Raw genomic sequence first — 21,726 nt, 5'->3', positions numbered from 1 at the left:
AAAAAAGAAAAAAAAGAAAAAAAAGAAAAAAAAGAAAAAAAAGAAAAAAAAGAAAAAAAAGAAAAAAAAGAAAAAAAAGAAAAAAAAGAAAAAAAAGAAAAAAAAGAAAAAAAAGAAAAAAAAGAAAAAAAAGAAAAAAAAGAAAAAAAAGAAAAAAAAGAAAAAAAAGAAAAAAGCTGCTTTTGCTTTAATTACTTATCTACCTTCTCTCTTTTCTGGAATAGGATTATATGAACATCACGTTGTACCGTAAGGTAACCTGTGCAAGGGGGGTGACTGCTGACCATAAACCATCCTGAATTACTGTGTTTGTACACATGGTCTGTCGATCAGTGGTATCGCAAAGTCCTGCATGAGCTGCACACCTTGAACAGACTACAACATCTGGGGTGAAAGGCAGCAGCTGTTTAAACAGCACAAAGCATCACTACAAATCAGTTGAGCACAAGTCATGAAGTATGCTGCACGTGACTGGTTTTCATAAAATGTGTCTGTAAAAATAAAATGCGATTGCATGACAGTAACAGCAACTGTATAGTCAAAACTCCAGCTTTACATTCAGTCACAGAAATTGCCAGTGTACCTAGATATACATGCTTTTGCATACAGACATATAAAGATCTGGGCTTAGGCAAACAGAGGGAATATAAGGAGTAATTATCCAATTTAAGATCTGAAAGGGACACAGGCGGTTAACCTCTTTGCTCATGGGAAGAATGCCACCGTACCATTAATGATCACAAATGATCAGGAGCTCAGTTTAATGCTTCATCTGAAAGACAGCACCCCCAGGAAAAGCACTCGCTAGCTTAAGATGAGAACTGACTTTTTAATCCTCCAAAATGTGTAACTTTCCTAATAAATGATATAAAACATTCTGAATCACAATTGGCACTTAATTTCAAAAGAAAATGTCCATTTGGGAAGCCTAAATCTGAGACCTCGTGGTGTCATGCGGACTGAAATCTTTAAAAATGGTAATAATGACGGAAAGAAAATTATGCACAGAAGGTTTTAAACAAGAAGCAGCATTTCTTAAACTTTAACACATTGTTTGAATAAGTAAAATAGGATTAAAGGCCAGACTCACATTACTACTGCAGGTTTTGTATCGAATATTCCGACCTTCACAGTTCCTGAAAAAGAGTAAAAACGGTTACACTGCATAACAGCAAAACACAACCCTGCCTGTTTTACAGCTAGTTATTCTCTTGAAAATTAGACTTTTATTGCTACTGCCTTACCATAATTTGGACTCAAAATACAAGGTTTAAATACAAAGGGGATCTGGGGACTCAACAGATTACACTGCTGTCTCTCTTCAGCAAAGAACGTGTGGCTTTCCCTGCAAGCCCAATTTACTGCAAACCTTATGAAAAACACATTTATTTTGTGAAAAAGATTTCACAAGGCATCCCTAAGCCTGATCTATGCTGACTTCAGCAAAGCTATTTCTAATCCAAGGGATGTAACCCAGAGGAAAAGAGGATCAGAATATCTAAGCAATCTTTTAATCAAGCATAGGGCTAATGAGCATTAATTTTCCTTTCTCCTGTTTTGTTTAGGAAAGAAAAAACAGCGTCAAACCTTTCCTTTCTCCCAAGAAACAATGCAATACTTTTGAAGAACAGCACGTAATTTTACTGATCCAAAGCCACATAAGCAGAATTCATAATTTTAAATGAAATATAATTCTCATGGACTGGATGCATTTCTAAGGTGCCCAATGCATGTGAATCCTGAAATCCAGGCAATTCAGATCCTCAGCAAAGTCTGTTGTTAGTAGCTGAAATAACAGGCATATAATAAAGCCACGATTATTTATTGTGGTCTCATAAATATGGGGATGTGTGGCTTTCACACTTGTTTTAGGGACAGAGTTTGCCAAACTTCTCAATAACCGACTGGCGCTTTTGCACAGGGTAAGATCTTCTTCTTCTTCTTCAGAATGGCAAAATCAAGCCCTTGAAAGAACTGAGAACATATTTCAAATGACTTGACAGGAAATTATAATTAGTGATGTCTCTAAAATCAGGAATAGCATTTTGGAATAACCCCTTCATACCAAAAAGACCTGCTTTACATTAAAGAATGCATGAATTTATAGCTGGTAATTTACAGCTTGGACTAAGTTTTCCACTTTTTGCATGAAAATTGATTGCAAATATTAAAAAATTCTTTAACATATGTGAGGGATTGAAAAATATCATTTGAAAAGGAAAAAGCAATGGATGCCTGGAGCAAGAGTTCAACCAGCTCAGCTGAAGGTACAACTCCCCAAGTTTAAGGTATTACATGTCTCAGATGTCCAACCTTTTGCAAGAATGACTGCATCACAACGTGCAAGTTAAAAAATGTTTATGATACATACAAATGTGAAAACTTTGTTTCACAATTGTGCATTTCCTGGACATTACAACAACAATAAAATGCAGGGGAAAAAAACTTTTAAACTACACATTTGTCAAGGTATGGAAAACACATGTTTTTCACAGGGGAACACATTAAAAATATTAATAAAACCACAGTGGGAGTTCTATTGCTACAATTTATTGAGCTCATTTCACAGTCCCTAACACACTGGTAGAATATCACGGCTTCTTGCTGGAAATATTGCTTTTCTCAAAGACCTGTGTGCATTTTGCACTAAAAGAAACAGGCAGTGTTTTAATCAATCTTCTTTAGCTATGTATTTCATACAGTTTGCAGTTAACTAGCGTATCACACTACAAGCCTTCTTTAAGAACATTTGGCTTCCTGGGCGATACTGCATTTAACTTAAAAAACTCAAAAAAATAGAAATTTAAACATAATCAGCAGTTTTTAAAAAGTTTAAGAATAACTCAAGTAAAGCAAGCAATTATGGACACCAGCACAGATGCTTCTAAGCTGGTTGGGATCTCTTCTTGCCTGACTACAAGCCTATTGCATTACTCATACTTTTAGGATTGTAGCAACGAGTCCTACATTAGTCCAGCTTTACTACTGAGGTAAATCGTTTTCACCGCATACGCTGTCCTCCTCAAGCTACACTGAGGCTTATCCACGAAAACATATGGCCACCAGGACCACTGCATAGAAAGAACCGGCAGAGGAGAAGTTTCCTGACAGAAAGCAGCATTTGATACTGTTATGTTACATGTGGAGTAAGTCACTTGTTTTTTATTACAGGGAAGACATGGAGGACCCTGCACTTGAACAGTATTTTAAGTAATGTTCAAGTGCAGGCTAATTTGTATGCAGGTAACTCACCGTTCGCTTTATATTACGGTGACAGGGACTTCTCTCAGTATTTCACTGTACTAAATAAATCATTCTTGTTATTCCACAAACATCTTTAATAACACGCTAAAGTTCTATCAGAGTTGAAGGCTCAGATATTTATCTAATATATTACGAAAATATATTAAAAGCAAGATTTCGTAACACTTGATCTGTACACAGGACTAGGTTCCAGAAACAGAAGCAACGATGCTCCTCTATGGACACCTTCAGAGGACAGGGAAATATGGCAGAGCTGCAGAAGAATAAATACACATAAGCGTGTGGCTTACCTGCCATTTAAACATCTCCTCAGCGAGTAAGAGGCTCCCCCCCCACAGGTCCGTGAGCAATCACTCCAGGCCCCCCAGGCATCCCAGGAGCCTTCCTTATCTTCATCAGAGCGTGTAATTCTGGAGGTCTGGAAAAAATGGAGGATGGAGAGGGGGAAAAAAAAACCCCATTAATTGATTTGGTACATGGTTTACTGCTTGGCATTAATAGTACTGAGTATATTACTTTGCTGCTTATTTACAGTATCTCAAATTTATTTACTATTTTAATATATCATAATTACATGGGAAAGGAAGCAGAGTCTTTGAAGATACAGTGTATTTGATGCCTTGCCTTCTGCCGATGGACTGCTACGTCCCAATATGCTGTCATTCCTGACATACGTATGTCCAACACACTGTGTAGGAACAACACAACTGATCTCAAGCAGCCAGACCAGGCATCCTGTTCTGAGCAGGCTGCTGGGCTTTCCAAAATCCTGACCTTTCAAAGAAGTTTCATATCCAGGACTAATGAGAGGACGAAAGTCTTTTTTTATGTCCTCAAGTGTGCCTGCGCTCAGCAGCAGTGCAAAAATTAAGCACCTCAAATCTTTCATAAAGTGCATGCCCAGAATTGCAATCAGGGAAGAAAATCAAGAATACAACTTCATTACAAAAAGTGCTATTAATTTGAAAGAGTTCGGGGGAAAAAGGCTTAAAGAGTGATTTTTAGGCTACAGCAATTAAACACTGAGTCAAGCTTAAACTCACTTACACAGGCTTCAAAAACATTACTACCAGACACCGTAAATATAAAAATTAAAGATTTGTGACGAAACCAAAATTCTGCTTGACCCCTTAAAAATGTCATTTTCTTCACTTGCATTGTGAAGAAATGCACTGCTTAAGCGAAACCAAAATTCTGCTTGACCCCTTAAAAATGTCATTTTCTTCACTTGCATTGTATCCTGCTTAAGAAAATTGGCATTTCCCAGAGAAAATTCTCAAAACATTTTAGAACATGGCAGCTTAGCACAATAGTTCAATATTAAAAATATGAATCAAATTATTCAATAATGTCCTGCTTTAAGAGAGTACTTTTTGGTTTATGATTTTCTTCATGAAGAAAGCACAGGAAAAATCACCTCCAGGATTTCCCCAAGCATTTCTTTGACTTCACTACAATTGTTCAGCAGCTGTTCCATTTACATCCTACTTTCATTCCTCTGTCCCTGCAACCTTTAAAATTTCTCTCTTGAAAAAACATGCACAGATTTTTATAACAAAATGTCAAACATAATGATTCCCCGAGAGCTGTCAGACATATGATGGGCCTGTTATCATAAAGAAATTAGGATTTTTAGAACCCTGAATTACACCCAGACTGAGATGAAAACACCAATTTCTCTAATCACCGTGGTGATAGAGTTTGCACATAAACTACTGCAAACATAATAACATAACGGCTATTAACATCATTATGAACGAAAGTCATATTGTGGATGAAAATGGGGCAATGAGTCATTTATCTTAGGTGACAGAATATTGACTGATATTTACTCTGCCCCAATACAATCGCAAATGAGAGAACATGAAGAATTCATCCAAGCTTTACTGAAACAACTATTTATACAGCCAATTTTTTATTCCCATTGACTTCAGTGGGCATCCAAGCAGACCTCAGATAGATAAACAAAGGCACTACATTCACATGACTATTTTATTTTCGACACCATAGGAAGGCACAACTTAATCAGATGGTGTTTCAGAATCTTTACTCCCAAAAAACAAGTGCACAGAAACACCAACCAAAGGGCTATCTGTCAGCAAACATAAGGCAAAGAGATAAAAACATTACTAAATAAACTGCATCCAAGTAAACATTTAAGTCTTCATAAGTGCAAAAAAGAAAAAGAAGTTTAAAATGCTGAAAATGTTTTCATCATTGACTAGATCCAGAGAAGCGGAAGAGATTAGTATATATCCTAATACTAAACCAGATGAACATGCTTTACTAATACATATTTCCTCTAAGAAATAACTTAAGTAAGCTCATGAGAACAAGACTCAGTCCTATTTTCTTCCAAAATGCCTCACAAAAGTGATTTAAAAGTGAGGGATGTGTGATTCAAATCTTATGGTACAAGGGGAAAAAAAAAATACATAACTCTCCTTAAATTCAGCAGTACAGATAAAGTGAGCTCATCTTCAGCCACGAAGGAAGTTGACTCGGATAAAAGCCTACCAAGCTTGAAGTGAAAATGACAAACAAAAAAACCCAAAGCTGTTTTCAAAATAGCACTGTACAAGGAATATGACTCAATACCATGCTGTGTAGGCAAAGGGATTTTCTCCTAAATATTATAGTAAAAAAAAACCCACCAAAAACACCACGTGCCACAGGACTTGAGAAAACTGGCCTGTTTCTGTGAATGAGCTGTTACACTTAGGATGCATTCACACCGCAGTTTTAAGTATAACTATTGACCAAGCACCATTTTAGAAACCCAAATGGCAAATAGTTAAACTTTGCTGCACTTAAGCAGAACTAGGGACTACTCAAACACATTTTAAAGGCATTAATAAGAGTAGGCAGATTTAGTACAATAGCACTACTCCCCACAGTTAAGCAGCTAACAAATGTCGGCAATTTCCAAACTTTTCCATCCCTTCCTCAAAAAACTTCAGCTTGTCAAAAGAATTTTGTTAATTAGAGGATAAGCTATCTCCATTTGAAGAGTAAACTGCAGAAGTTGGTCTAAACACGTCAGCGGCTCCTTAACTTTCTTGCTCCCCTAAGTTTACAAATTTTACAAACACTTACTGTAAAGCTTTAAAAGTGTACTTCAGCCAATCTACTGTTCCAGAAACGATAAAGCCCAGCTCTGCCAAGATCCCCGAGGAATTTTTGCGCTGGCGTTGGGTTTACTTTACATCAGAAGCCAACTCTGAAATGTCTGACACTGAAAATGGAACCAACTGCCTTCAATCTTGAGCAAAAAGAGCTCAGCACTTCCCAACAAATCACTCAGCACATGAAAATAAGTCAAGATGAACAAAAGAGTCACTTCTTTCAAATTTGTGAGTGCAAAATTAAAGTTTGTCCTCTGTAATCCCAAGGCAAATAATTTGTTTTTTAATATGTTGAGAAATGATTAAACTTACGATATTAAAAAAGCAATACATGCCACTCTCTCTTTTAGAATAGCTAGTTTCTTTTGACAAAGCAGTGACAATGCCTAAAATAATCCTAACTTCATCATTGTATTAAAACCAGCCACATGATATTAACAGACAGAATGTCATCTAAAGCCCTAAACAATGTCCAGTTGTTCACTTACCAAACTGCTTTGACAAAAGCCGTTGTTCTGAACTGTATCTAATTAAAAAGCTGTAAATACTAGGATGATCAAAGCAGAAGTTTATGCCAACAAAGCCTTCTTCAGAATCATTGACTAATTCAGTGCCCACAGTGTTGATTTAAACTCCAGCTAGTTCAAACTATTTGTCCCATGGGAAAGAGTTAAAAGCAGCTTGCGACAGCTTAGTAATTTACTAGCAAAATAATACTGATTTACTAGCTGTCTGGTTTCATAAACTCTACATATTACATTTGTCTACACCACGGTACCAAATTGAAGTAAAATAAAGAAAAGGTCATCAACATCATGATTTAAACCAACAAAACCTTGCAAGCTCATTTAGGAATTAAATCAAAAGCCAATTGCAATTGGGCACAAAAGGGTATTTTTGTACCTCAGGATTGCATTCATGGTTTGTTTCTTAACTTCAATTTTTCATGTTTTTATTGTCTTCAGTCATAATTCTAACCTGGTTCAGCAATGAAGCTTTGCTGAACCATATTAGAACGAAAGTGTTTTTCCTTTAGTGGTTTAATTTTGCAACAGATGAAGTGCAACACGTACATTAAGCATATTCATTGTGAAACTATGTATGTACCTACACATACATAAATGTGTGCATGTACATGCACATGTGCACCCATGTTGTAACATGATCAAGGGAAGCCACAAGTGCTGTAGTGAATCCAGATAAAATAAAACAGTTATAAACACAACCTAGATGATTGCTGCTCTTTACGTAGAATTAGATGGCAAAAGGCATCACACTTCCACTGGATCCAGCTATGCTAGCGGGAGTTGTACCCATTCCAAAAGCATCACATGTGAACGCAGGGTTAGATGCAAGCATTGCATTCAAAGCAATATTTAAGAACTTATACAATGTTCTCTGCAGAAATTAATCCCGTTTGTATGATAAAGGTAGTTTCAAATATTTCATCCCAATCTATGTATCCAATCTATAATTCATTTTTGAAAGTAAAAAAAAGAGTAAGTCGTGACACTGCACGTGGGCCTGGGCAAGGATCACTTGACTCAGGAGATGGGGGAAAATAAACTACAAGTTTTGAAGCACTTGGTGACACAGGCAGAGTCTCAAAGACTGAGACGACAGTATGCCAAGGTTTCCTCAAGGTCTGAGGCCCAGTTATATGCAATCTGAGTCTCTGCTGACAACCCTTAACTGACAGAGGCAGCCTTGTACATGGAGAATTTTACTGAAAGTGTGGCACTGGTAGATTTGGACAGGGGGGAAAATGTTACTGCCAGTTTCCCTTCTTCTATCCAGGGCTCTGTTTTGCTTCTGCCACATATGGGTACATACTGTAACACCATGTTCTGCAAATTGTGTGTGTGTGTGTGTGTGTGTTTTTAGGCCATACTTGTCTTGCAATGTACTACTCGAAGTAACTGAGTAGAGCAGAAGTGGGCACTGAGGTAAAATAAATGAAATCCAGATGTTACCAGGGCTGATCATTAATCTAAAACAAGGGGATTTTTACTGTCACTTGTAACACCCAGTAAATAACAACAGCTACATTGACACACGTTACAAAAATCAAACACAGTGCTGTTATATGGAGAAAAATTATTATTTGGCCAAACTTTTGTTTGGCTGTTATGAAGGATGACATAATTGTCTTGAATTTGGTCATGCAGACTTCAAAGAAGATGTGGTGCCAGAGAATGAAGGTCAGTTTATGCAGTTTTATTATTATTCAGACATCCATTACATAAGGCTTGGATATGTAAATGTTTAGCATTCAGTGTAACAAAGATTCAGCTTCTCAGTAGAAATGCTCTGATACCTTAAATGTTTGTTTCCCAGAGTTTTTAACATACATTTTTGCTTTAGATACAAACACAAGCCAAGTACACAGCATTTGACAATGAGAATTATTGTAACAGAATGTGTAATGAAAGAAACGTAGAGACCCAACACTCAGATTCGTCTGCAAGAGTCCCCAAGTGACAGTCCCTCTGCCATGTACGTACCACAACACAAACTACCCCATATTCTGCCCTGTGACGTGCCCCTGAGCACTTCCCCAGAGCAGGGTGCCCAGCTCTGCCAGGTTCTAGAAGAGATTCAGTGCAACCTCTGGGCAGCATCTACCAATGCAGACCATGCCTAGGGCTGGACGGATATGTAAAATGCTCTACTCAAACACATCAGAGTGATGTGGCTCACAAAAACTTTGTCATAACAAGTAGGGACTTGGTTATGCAGGAAGATTTACCAATGTATCTGCTACTACACCGACGTCACTGCAGCTCACCGGGTGAGTGCTCTTTAGTTTTTCTCATGGCTTCCTATCGAAGTGGTTTGTATTAATTCGAAAAGGCGTGCCAAACTCCAAAAGAGAATCCCCATAAGGAGTTACGTTGGCACAGCTATATCCTATTGCTATTTAATAACACATTGCATATAACTAAATTTCTCCATACAGAATTTAGATCCTTCAGATTAAGTTCATCCAAGTGAAAGAAGCTATTGAAGGGTATAAACACCACTTCGGTCCCACTGAAGGCCTAAATTAAGCAATACCCAAAGGTCAGTACTGGCCCTTCTCCCAGGAGTGAATTTCATCCTTGATGGTATTTTGAACAGAGATGAAGCATTTCTTTTTATTGCTTCTTCCCACTCTCACAACCCATAAATACTATTAACACTATCCTGACTTTCAGAGTCTTCCAAAGCACAAGGTTATGTTGCTGTTCACTAATCTTCATGCGCAGCACTGCACTATGCCATTTTCTTCTCCTCATACCTACAACAGCTCCAAACAGAGGTAGCGCAAGGAATTATGGCACTGAAGGGAAAATATCCTGCCTGAGTAGCTCTGTGATGCATTTCCCAGATTCTTCTTTCCAGACACTACACTTGGTGGAAAAGGTATCAAGTTGCACTGTTGACTGTATCCACGAGCAGAGCGCATAACTGAAAGAACAAGTATTTACCTGCAGATAATCACTGGATATGCTATTCAGCCTCAGAACTGTATCCTTCACTTTTAACTCTGGCTGTTATGTCTATGGCTTTGCGACAAACTATACTAGAAATCTCTTTCCCTGCTAAGGTCACATACAAAAATGATTTACACCTCTATTTTGTACAATCTAAGTAAGGTGTAGAATGCAGATTACAGATTTAGGAAAAACTATTTCAGTTGTGGCAGCAACTAAATAGAAGAACAGCCAAAACTTATTTCCAGACAAATAAGAATTAAATATGAGATCTTGCATTACCTAATTTTAGCAGAAAAACTTCCTTGTTTCATTCAAAACTTATTTCCAGACAAATAAGAATTATTAATGAGATCTTGCATTACCTAATTTTAGCAGAAAAACTTCCACTTGTTTCATTATGACAGATTTCAAGACGTTTCCTGATATAGTTCTACTATTGCTGGGAGCATTATATATTACCTAATTGTGCACTGTATATGTCATTAAGTTTAATAAATCTTTTACTTATATGTACCAAAGTAAATGATATATTATTCTGTATGTTAAAAAGAACATATCTGGAATTATAAAATCCTGGAGAAAAACAATGCATCGTTATTTTAGACTGATAAAAACCACCTGGGAATAAATGCTGCTATTTTAAGCAGATGTTTAGAAGTAATTAGTTTAATATTACTAACATTATTTCAGTCACATTAACTATTCCTTGCACTTGGCCTTGCCACTGTGTAGGGGTGTCCATGCACTAGGAACTGGCTGCAAAATGGAACCTGTGCCTGGTAACAAAAAGAGCATTTCAGAAACACAAGCTGGTAAAGCTCAGTGATACACCAGGACAATCACCAGCAAGAAACGAGCCAAAAGGCAAACGATGGACTTTATTCAGCTACATGAAAGAATACATCTGGGGGCTCAGGTGTAGTTTAGAGCTCCCAGTGTTGAACTCTGCAATATATTTTCATTCTACGGCAGTTTTGAACAAATTCAAATTCAAGTTTTGGAAAATAAAACATGCAAAAAAGTCACACACAGGAAATATTTACAGTGTAATTCATTTTGATACTAAACTGAAGGCAAATCCCAGCATGTTTTTCAGTATTATACTGCATCCAGATTTTTCCATTGTCAGTGTGTTGCAAAATTTCATATTGACAACACAGGGCTGCACTGCAGGAGTTGTCAGGACAAAGTTGGAGGTTTTGGCAGGTGGAGCAGGGATACTTGAGGCTTTTGGCATCCAGGAAGGGATGAAATGTTGCTTGGCTGTTTGGCACCTATGAGCTAGCTGAGGCTTTTGGCACTGAAAAGAGTCTGTATCACCTCCTTCCTTCTTTGTGAGCAGTAACAGAGGGAACATGGAATTTGTGGGCACGGAGAAGGAACCGTGGTTCCCACCCTAACAACTCCAGGCAGAAAGCAACTGCATTAGTATACCCGACTCCTGCGGTCATTTCTGCATCTAACAGCAGCCAAGGACAGCACCTACACGTTCCTGCTAAAAGGAATCAGCACTGAAGTAGTTAAAGCATAGTTAAGTTGCTATTTTTCAATTTCTGACTTAACTACATTGTTCAGATGAGTTTAAAAAAAACCCACAAATTCTAGTTTTACTTACTGCTGACAGGTTTTGATGACCTACACTGAAGTCCCAGGGTGCATTTTTATTACATAATTGACTTTTACGAGAGGAGCGCTTGCCTCTGTCCTCTCCTCTGGACAACAGCAATCTGTTTTATTTTCGTGGGTGATATTCCATAAATTACTATTTTGACAGATAAATGTCTAGCAAAGAGACAAACCTTTCTTAAAACCCTGATAAGCACGTCCCACAAACATACGTCACTGACAACGCACCTGACAATCCAGACTTAGTTGCCCAGGTTTTCATTCATGCTTGCCCAACCAGGGCCATACGAGCCCTGTATCTGCCTTATCTACAGTGGTAAATATTATTCCACATTCACCAGTATTAGAGCATAGAGAAGATCTTAGGTCCTGAGAACAGGGAGGAAGGCTAATAACCAACTTTGGTGACATCCAAACGGTCAGGCAAGAAGTCTATGCTTCTCTAATGCTTTTAGGTCCAATCATCCAGGACAGCTGACCAGGATCAAGAATATGAGAAACTTCTCCCTGAGTTTCCAGTATTTCATTGTCTTCCAAGATTTAAAAGTACATGTGAATACGTAGCTGGAAATATATAAATTTGAACTCTCAAAACATATCCATTCCTCTGAATCTGCCCCATCTGAAATGGAAACTACACTGAGAAATGTTTAGCATCACTCCAGTTCCCTCCATTTCTAAGTGGTCTGGAGAATTATAACTTAAAGATTTGCACGTGTAGCTGGCAAACAACTCAAAAGCCACAGACCTTGGGAAACGCACAGAGGGTCTGAAAGGGAACATAACCAAGAAAGCAATATAAATTGCAGCACTCTTTGCCCACTTTCTCAGTAGCCAGCCTGAGGCAAACACTTGCCAGGGTTTGGAAGAGAGATAAAGGCAGAATTTTAAAATAAGCAAAAAAGAAGGAATGGGATCCTTTAAAAAGTTTATAGGAAACATGATACTCCTTTTAAAAATATCATCGATTATATTAACATTCCCAATGAAGAACTTAAAAGTTATATCCTAATAAGTATAAAAATAATTTTTAAATTATAATCAATTACACAATACTCTCCACAATATGGTATTATTAAATACACAGTCCTTGCATTTGGTTGTACAAAGAAATCTTGTCACAGACATAATGAGAACATTTTCATTGTCATGTGACAAATACAATACACAGTCTTAATACTTTTTGATTGCGGCTTTTAAGGCTATGTATTGTTATGTCCATTTTACAGATGAGAACCTAACCTCAGGAAGGAGGAGGAGAAGGTGCATTATGTGAGTAGCACAGCTGAGAATTACATCTCAGTGTCCAAAGCCGGATTTTAGTGCCCCTCATAGAGCTCTTCCACCTCCTATTTTGCAACTAGAAACATCGTCCTTTCTACTATGTATATCTACAGTAGGTACAAAGTATGAAGGGGAAAACATGATCTTCAGGACATTTTGATATGTTAATTATCTCCGGGCCTACTTATAAAGCTGCATTAACAACATTCCACATATTTCCTGGAGTCCATAAAAGCAGTAAGAATTCATACAAGCTTTACTGCATGCTTTTTCAAAATTTGCACCTGGATACACTGGGTTTTTCCACCCTCACACTGCACACCACATGTTCCTCAACCAGCATAAACAGTGTGATGGGTCAGCCAGAGTCCAATGTGCAGAATTCCTCAGGTGCATAATAGAAAAATAGATTCCAATTTCTGGGAAATATATCTGGCATTATTTTTTTGAATTACCTTATTAAATGTATTTGCAAACATCCAAATAAAGGTGCTTTTAAATACTTTACCACACAATTTTTAAAACTGGTCTCTAAAGTTAAAAACTGCATCACTTCAGCACATGCAGCGGAAAGAGAAGAGCAACACCGATAAAAGGATGAGCGTTATCCCTGTGACAAAGCAGAGGATTTCCATCAGCTTCCAAAGATCACACAGTGGCACACTGGTGCCACTGTCAAATGCGCAAAATCTTTCCATGTCGAGGCTTATTTTTCAGGGTTTTCTTCCATATTCTGATGCCATATGAAATTGCAATCATACTTCAGTGATTACATATTTTTGAATGCTTTTAAATCATGCTTTCAATGTAAAACACAGTACAAAACAAAACAAAAAAACCTAAACATTTCTCCCAAGGGCCAGGTACCTGTCCCAGACTCATCTCCTCCTGATAAAATACCTGTGCCAGCTTAGGACCTCCTCATTTCCTTCCTGATCCATTCATTTGATGGAGACCCACTTGACAGTAGTTGAGGAAGACATTCCAGGGTAAGGAGAGCTACAGCAGGAACGCTATGAATTACTGAAGGTCTAGATTAAAATTAATCAACATGGTAGTAAACTGTAAGTTTACAAGTAGGAGAAAAGCGACAGGGGGAGAGCACAGGGTGGGACTTCTTGTTCTCCAGCCTACAGGTAAGCTGTAAGAACATGGAGAAGAACAGACCCTGACACAAAGCCAGGAGCTGTTACCACAATCACCATCAAATTTCATTCCTGCTGATTTGTGGTGGTCCTGGTGGTATTTGCCCAAATTAACACTGCAAACCCTGAAGTAGAAGAAAGGCTACTCTGCTTACATGACACGCACACGCAATCTGAGTATGCTTGGATCCTAGACCGTACAACAATTGACCTAATGGTATCTACTTGTTCCCACAGCCTTATCAATTACTGTACTATGATGAATTTGTTAAAGGGTTCATTTGCCAAGACTCTTGTGTACAAGACTTACAGACAGGTTATGGAAAAGTAAATAAAGATAAAGAGGGAGTATGGGCATTTAAAATTACTTATATGTTACACGCTATTTACCTTACAGTTTATAACACCATAAACAAGCTTTATTCCATCACAATGATAAATTATGTATTTCATGTAAAGCAATACCCTAAAAGCAATCACTTCAAAATACACAAGTCCTCGACATTTACGCACAGTATCTCTATACACATGCTTTTGAAAGAAAATTCACATTTTCTCTTTCTAATTGGTTACAACAATCTTTTTTCCTTTTTTAAGAATTTGTTTAGAGGATTTACAATTAAAAAACCCACTGAAACCAATCCCTCTTCTCAGAAAAAAAATGAATGCACCTCTAACTTTTAAAAGAGCCCCAATACAGATCATATATTTTAAAAATTTGTTTAAAATAATTTTCCTGACTTGAGACACTGACTGCCAAGTTCCAGCTAGAAGCAAAATTTTATGGCTAACTGCCAAACCTATGAATAAAAGGAGTTTATAGGGGAAATACTGACAGCAGAATAAACTGTAGCAAGAGCAGCCACTATAGAAAGTCTTTCCTGAGCATTTTGTCTATCCATAATCTGCAATATTCATAACTCTGGATATTGGGATATTGCACTCCTGCGTGTCTCAATTTCATGCCAAGATTATCAGTAGTGCCAGACTGATGATTTGGTTATAGGCATTTATACCATATCACTCAGATGAAGCATCCAAACTTCTCATTTGTGAGCTAGAGATTCGACCCACGTCTCCTGACTCACCCTGATATTTAATACTACATGTAGCACTTTTAATGGTAATATTTCTATAAAAGTAATGCAAAGCAGATCACAGAACATAAGCAGATACACCTGGCAACAGAACAAATGTCAAAAGGAAAAATATTAAAGCCACATTGTTAGCTGACAGCAATTATAAGAATCCTAATTTTCCTTTCTATAAATGTAGAACAATTAACTTTATCAATTTTGAATTTTAAAGACATTATTTTATGTCGATGTATTTCTCACCCCTGATTTTTAAAGTAGATATCACTTTGTGTAGAGCCATTTTAAATTAATATATTGAAGGAGAAGACTTATTAAAAGCCCATAACTGAGAAGCAGTCTGACTGAAGTTAATTCTGCCCAAAGTAACTCTAAAACTTGTCAACCTGATCACAGTGCCTCTTTACTGTGGCATAAATGAAATTTAACAAGATCAGTTTTCTTAGAGAAAACAGTTCTTGCCCATTTAACTGTGAGCTGATCTTTGGGTGATATTAAGCAATGGCATAACTGATCCAAAATCAAAATATAGTTTTAGTGTTTCTTTTTATTACTCATGCTTAACTTAGAGACAAATTTAATATATTAATATTTAATAATTAAGTTTGCTCAGCTTCACTGGCTCCAGCTGATTTCCTGCACCTGAAGAACAGTTTCATTCATTGTTGTGAAGAGCTCGCTTTACACAAGGGTAGCCTGACTTGGAGATGTGGTGAACCTTCTATGGTGGGCACCTGCACTGGTGAAATCTATCCTTAAGCTGCTTCTGCCGCTGTTCCGTCATACGCGTAACTTTTGTTTGATCACTGGTTATTCGGAGTCAAAAGCTTGTACCAATGTTGTCATCTCAAGCTTCCTCCAGCTGTGTTCTCTCACGTGCAGCAAAACGCACTCAAACTCTTCCTGAAGTTTTTTTAGATAATTAAAAAAAACATTGAAATATCCTGCCTATATCTCATCTTGCAGAAGATCCCAATATGCAGAAGTTGCAAGCCAAAACATCTTTTGAGGGCAGATTTTGGATATCACCTTTGTACAGGTTAAAAAAAACCCCAAAAACCAGCAGTGCTGAGAAAAAAGTCTTCAAAATTAAGCTCCATGTGCAGAGAACAGTTTCCCAGAAAGGTATTTTATGTGGGATTAAAAATGTAATAGTCTCTTGTCATTCCTTTCTACTTTGAGTCGTCAAATAAAATATAATTCTCTGAATCTCATTTGATATCTGGTGAATAGTTTCTCTTTTATTGATTTTCTAGCTTCCAGCTTGGGGAGAAAAAACCCATCAAGGGAACATTTACAATGGCAGCACAAGTCTGGATCCAATTCCCAAAGAAGCAAAAGAAAAAAAAAATGCCACTGACTTCAAATAAAGGAAGATGAGGGCTTAATTACGTATGTGGGGTAAGGACATATATTTCCCCATTTGGAAAAATGTTAGCACAACTTGCTTTCTCTTCTGTGTCCAAGTTCCTGGTTTTTAATTCTCCAAAGACAGAATTATCCAACCAATAGTATTCATGGTAGAGAAAGACAATTTCATCTATCTTGAGTTTGACTCTGACTTCATTCCAGATCTCTACTACTGTATATGTTTAACTACAGTATCTTTAGCACTCGGCACAGGGTAACAGGCCTGGATATGGAATATTAGCATGACTCTTTCCATATCTGTTCAGTGCCAGTGTTTCCTATTATCAGTCCAATATTTTATGGTTATTGTATTAGCTTCCCAGCAGTACTTTCTCAAGTTCTGTAGCCTGAAACCTCCATTAACAGATGCTAAATACAATAGTTGTTTTTCACTTTTATATCTTGCGAAAGCCCATAAAAATGAGTGGTCAGTTTGTCCAATTTTCTAAAGAAATTTTCCAAGATTTGAATGGGCAACATATAAAACCACTAAAAATACTCTTGGCAGCTCATTCATTTGGATTGTGTTCCTTCTGCCAAGCCAACTAATGAATAGCTTATTCCAAGATAGGACTTCCGCATGAATTTTTTGTAGCAAAGGTAAGAATATCTATTTATATAATTCCCTGGTTGCTTGTATTTGAAGGGTTTAGAGAAGGGAGGAAGGTTGGGGTTTTTTTATTAAAAGCGACATTAGCATTTGCACTTAAGGAAAATTTGTGTAAACAAATTAACCAGCAAAGCTCCTTTTTTGCTTTTGTTTTTAATTCTGCCTTATAATCTGGTAAACGAAAGATAACCAAAATATTACTGTCAGACATATAGTGAATAAAGCTTGATTTAAAAGCCATTGAAATCAATGGAAAGTATCTCACTGACTTTGTTGGATTTTGCATAGGACCTACAAGAACCACCTGAATTCCATGTCAGATACAGCCAAACTGGAGACGTGGATGTGATTTCTTACACATATGGGCAGATAAAGATCAAAGAAGAGGGGGAAAAACTCCTACATACTTTTCTCAAATTTATTTCTTCTACCAGCCTCCATTTATCAGTGTTCTGGCTATAAAGTAGGTATTTGGTTGGAGTCTAGAACTATGCTTCTTCAAATATCCACTTAAGAACACCATCTGTTTTTTGGCCACAAGAGAAAGAAAACATCAGCTCTTGGTTATCTATCGAAGCCAAGCTGTGCCTCAGATGCCATGGATTCACACACACACACCCCTGCCAAAAATCAGTTGCATTTCTTAGATAAATTCTGATTGGTTTTGCCCTTGTTGCAGAGAGTTGTCAGTCACATTTTAGTTGTCAAAAGTCTCCCTCTTATCATCATCTCATCTCACTCTCCAGGTTAAATATGAAAATATTTGCACTGATACTAGTTGAGAATCTTGAGAACAATAAGAAACTTCAAACGATTCCCCACACATACATTTTAAACAAATGGTATTTTTTCAACATCTTTAGTACAGAGAAGCTCTTCTTTTGGCATGAGAGATGTATCTTTTATGTCTTTTCATGTATTCTGTATACAAATTTATTTTGAAAGTCTGAAACAACTTCCTGCTTGTTTGCATGCTTTTTCCCCCAAAATACATAAAGCTAAATAATTTAAGTGAAGCTTTCCAGAGAGCTAGGGGACCAATAAGCTATGTAGTCCATCATACACAGCTAACAGATTTTATACTAGTTCACCCACTGTCAGATTCTAAACACTCTTGAATGTTCCACGTTTTATGGCATTACTTATTTCTCTTCTGAAAATATATCCTCACAAAAAAGGAGGCTTGTTTTCCCTTAAAAAAGATCTTGCTCACCATTTATCAGTCAATTCAAAGAACACAATATTATCAGTTAACCATATTTATGTTGCTGAGCACAAAGGGAGATCAGCACCCTATTTTTTTTCCTCACTGATGCACTGCATCTAAATTCCATGGTTTTTCCATGCACATCATTCAACTCTATTAAAAATTATCCATGTAGCATCTCATTGGTTCAAAAATAAAGAACAAGCTTCTCAGTCTTTGTAGAGATGACAAATAGCTAATGGTAAAAGTATAAATTTGGCTTGTGATCTCATTCCCCTTTCCCCTTTGTGTGCTCAAAGCCACAGCAGCAGCTAGATAAGAATAAAGGAAAAATAAGGGAAATTAACTACAAGGATAAGTAAATGCTGGTTTTTGGAAGGTTGTGCAATCCTGATCACCAAATACATTTAAGAACAAGCTAGACAAATATCCATCAGGAAAAGTTTATTTGGAGTTGATCCTGCCTGGGAGCAAAGGAATAGACCAGGGTTTCTTCCAGAGCCATTTTCTGTTTGATCTATACCAGACGTTGAGGGAGGGGAGAAGAAGGGCTAAGATTTAGCTACTCTGAAGAAGCAACCAGGATTCTGAAAACAAACGTAAGGAAGGAAAGGCCTACCACTGTTTTAGTCCATACGCCTTGCAATGACTCATATTTTGCTTGGAGACAAGGTCCATCTCTCAGCTATCTGTTCTTTCGCAGACGTGTGTCCTGGTTTATGCCTACCAGAGGGAACTCTCTTCCAAAACACACTATTTCACAATATATTTCCCACTTCAGGCGGCATCCTTCAAATCACCTAACTACTGTTTTGCTCTACCCTTTTATCACAAATCAACTTTGTGTTTCTTATTTAATATAAAAGCAGCTTGGATAACTCAAACAAGACAATTCCATTGTCTTCTGGAGGCTGGCTGTATATACCTATTCCCAGGTGGTCTGTCTGGAAACAGATACATTGCGTACCCAAAAACTACGTCTCCTTTGGGGCTTTTAAGCTTGCTGATGAACCGTTCCTGTCTAATTTGGATCATTAACTTACACTCCCAAATCCTTATTCGCACTACAAATACCACCTATCATACACATATATTTTCTCATACTCTTGGTCACCACAGATTAACAGCTTTCTTTAGAAACTACTCATAAAACTTTAGGAAACATCATTAACACAGACAACAGCTGCTGTATCCAAGTTCATCTTCCTTTTGCTCCACCTCAGTTTTCAGCATTTGTATGTGGCCACGTAGAACGTGTTGGGCTGTATTCTGTGTTGCACTTGAGAGCTACATAAGTCACAGGGGAAGCAAAAGGAGTGAAGAGGGGTAACCATCTACCTCTTGTGTATTTTCTAAATCTGAACTGATGTAGGGGCCAATCCTCTTCCTTTTTGACACCTCTTGTTACAGCAGGTCTCTGACTTTTCTGGAGGTTGCATTGCAACAAAGGATCTCCTGACCGTATGCTAGGTTTACATTTGTGTTGCACACAATCACAGACCTATACCACTACTGGGCCAAAGACATTTTCCTCAGCCTTCCGCACTGCTTTTTTGTGCTTCACCTGGTGCCTCAGGATTAGTCCCCCTGCTTTTATTTTATTTCATTCAAGTAGTTTATTGCTTTCGATCACTGTGCCTCCTTCCTCTTAGACATCCGTACTGCTAGAGGGACAGTTTTGTACATCTATACATCGTTGGTCTGGGACTTACAGTTATACAATCTCAATTCATATTAGATGCCAATAAAGGGTTTTAAAAATATAACTATGAAAACATGACAAGGATTTTAAATCTACTTTGTGTAATTTGGCTAAAGTTATCATGTTGCAAGGAGATCTATTCATAGGCAATCCTGGGCGGGGGGGGGTTGTTAGTCTAGTTCTCACTAGGGAATGTTTTGGAAGAAAAGTATAAAAAGGCATTGTTTCCTTATTATATAATACTCCTGACTTACGCCAAGAATATTCTCATCATAAGCGTGTTCATAGTCTCAAAGACTGGCACAGCTATTGCATTACTTGTGTCTATACAAGTACGGCTTCTAAAAATATGATTCCTTGACAGTTTTTGAAAGGTGACTTACATACGATAAAAAAAGCTGTGTGTTTGTGTTTGCATTTCTGATTTGTAAATCCTATCCAGTAATTACAAGCAGATCTCAAGTGTGTCTGCACAAACACAAAATGAATACAAATGTAAGTCAGAGATGCACTACGGGAAAAAATAGCTTTGCTGGCAGGTAACTGTTTAGACACTACCAACAGCTTCCCCAAGTAAGAGAAAGTTCCTACGTTAATAGTAAAACTGATCATGTTGTTAAATAAATCTCTTCTAAATTTTTAACTATAAAAGTCTAATAAAGGGACTGACAAATAAGAGTGTTGGAATGTACCATCATACCAACCATATTTTGATGCAATGGCATGAACATAACACCTGAAGCAGGTAATAAATTTTCTCCTGGGAAGCAGGAATAAAGCATTGATTTCCTGATTTGAAAAGGAGGACGGACATCTAGCCTGACCATCTACTCTGACCTCTTATAGTAACAGGATTTACTTTTACTGCTTTACTGAGCAACAGAACTCAAATATGTTACTTCTTTCCAATTTTTCAGACAGGGAAAAATAAGCACATCCTGAGTTGGACATAAGGGACATTTTTCAATTGCACAGCTAACATTTTTTTATTATATCCCAAAACCCTAATTCAGAACGAAAGCTGTTCAGTACTTCTCAACTTAAATCAAATCTCCCCATACAGATACTTTGCATTCAAATGTTGTCCTTGCCCACTATGCAGAATAGGAGGCTCATATGGTTTGACGGAGCTGGGCAAAGGACAGTTTCCTTAACAGGACTCACAAGTAGGGAAAACTGAATAGGATATTTAGGCAGTTAATACTTGCTTCTAGAAGAACACGTGGCAGCTTCAGAGAACAATATTGTGTGTTTTATCTTTCTTCTTTAAAGGAATAATCTTTAAAATTGGAAGAAAACTTGTACAGTTTGAAGGCTAGCTGCCAATAAGGTTACAATGGTGGGGTGACAAACATAGGGATTAGAAGCGTATGTCTGTGCTATACCTAGTCTCCCATTTTAGCGAGTTGCAGAGTAGGGGCGCTTTGTAACAGAGAGGAAACTTCTGCCTCCATCATGCTCCTGGCCGATTTTGACAAAGAACTAAAAGGTAGTAAAACTTAGGTTGCTTCTCCAAAACTATTTTTCCATCCCATGCAATGCAGAAACCTGTGCATGAAGAGAGCGTTTCAGATTTCACTCTTGCTGCAATAACTGCTCCCTCATTTAACTTCTAGGCCTAGCTGAGAAACTGAGAAGCATCTTCAGGAACGGAGCGGAGAGCTCTGTGTCTGTGATCATACCACACAGCGCTCTAGTAGCCCATCTGTGTCAGGCAGAGCCAAAACCCAGCTCAACACTGACTGTAAACCCACTGCCATAATATGTTAACCTCCCAAGT

General features: G+C 37.5%; 1 protein-coding gene across 1 annotated transcript in view; it reads right to left on the bottom strand.

Moving 5' to 3' along the window:
- Positions 1–21,726, bottom strand: part of ADAMTSL3 (ADAMTS like 3) — a 189,573-nt gene that overhangs the window by 100,472 nt on the left and 67,375 nt on the right. Inside the window, 2 exon segments of the mRNA XM_009276544.1 lie at positions 1,091–1,136; positions 3,555–3,682. Of these exon segments, the coding sequence (XP_009274819.1) occupies positions 1,091–1,136; positions 3,555–3,682 (174 nt within the window).

Source organism: Aptenodytes forsteri, unplaced genomic scaffold (assembly GCF_000699145.1).
Source record: "Aptenodytes forsteri isolate BGI_AS27 unplaced genomic scaffold, ASM69914v1 Scaffold1, whole genome shotgun sequence".
Taxonomy (NCBI): Eukaryota; Metazoa; Chordata; class Aves; order Sphenisciformes; family Spheniscidae; genus Aptenodytes; species Aptenodytes forsteri.
The sequence above is the reverse complement of the archived record's forward strand: the minus strand, read 5'-3'. Positions and strand labels throughout refer to the sequence as shown.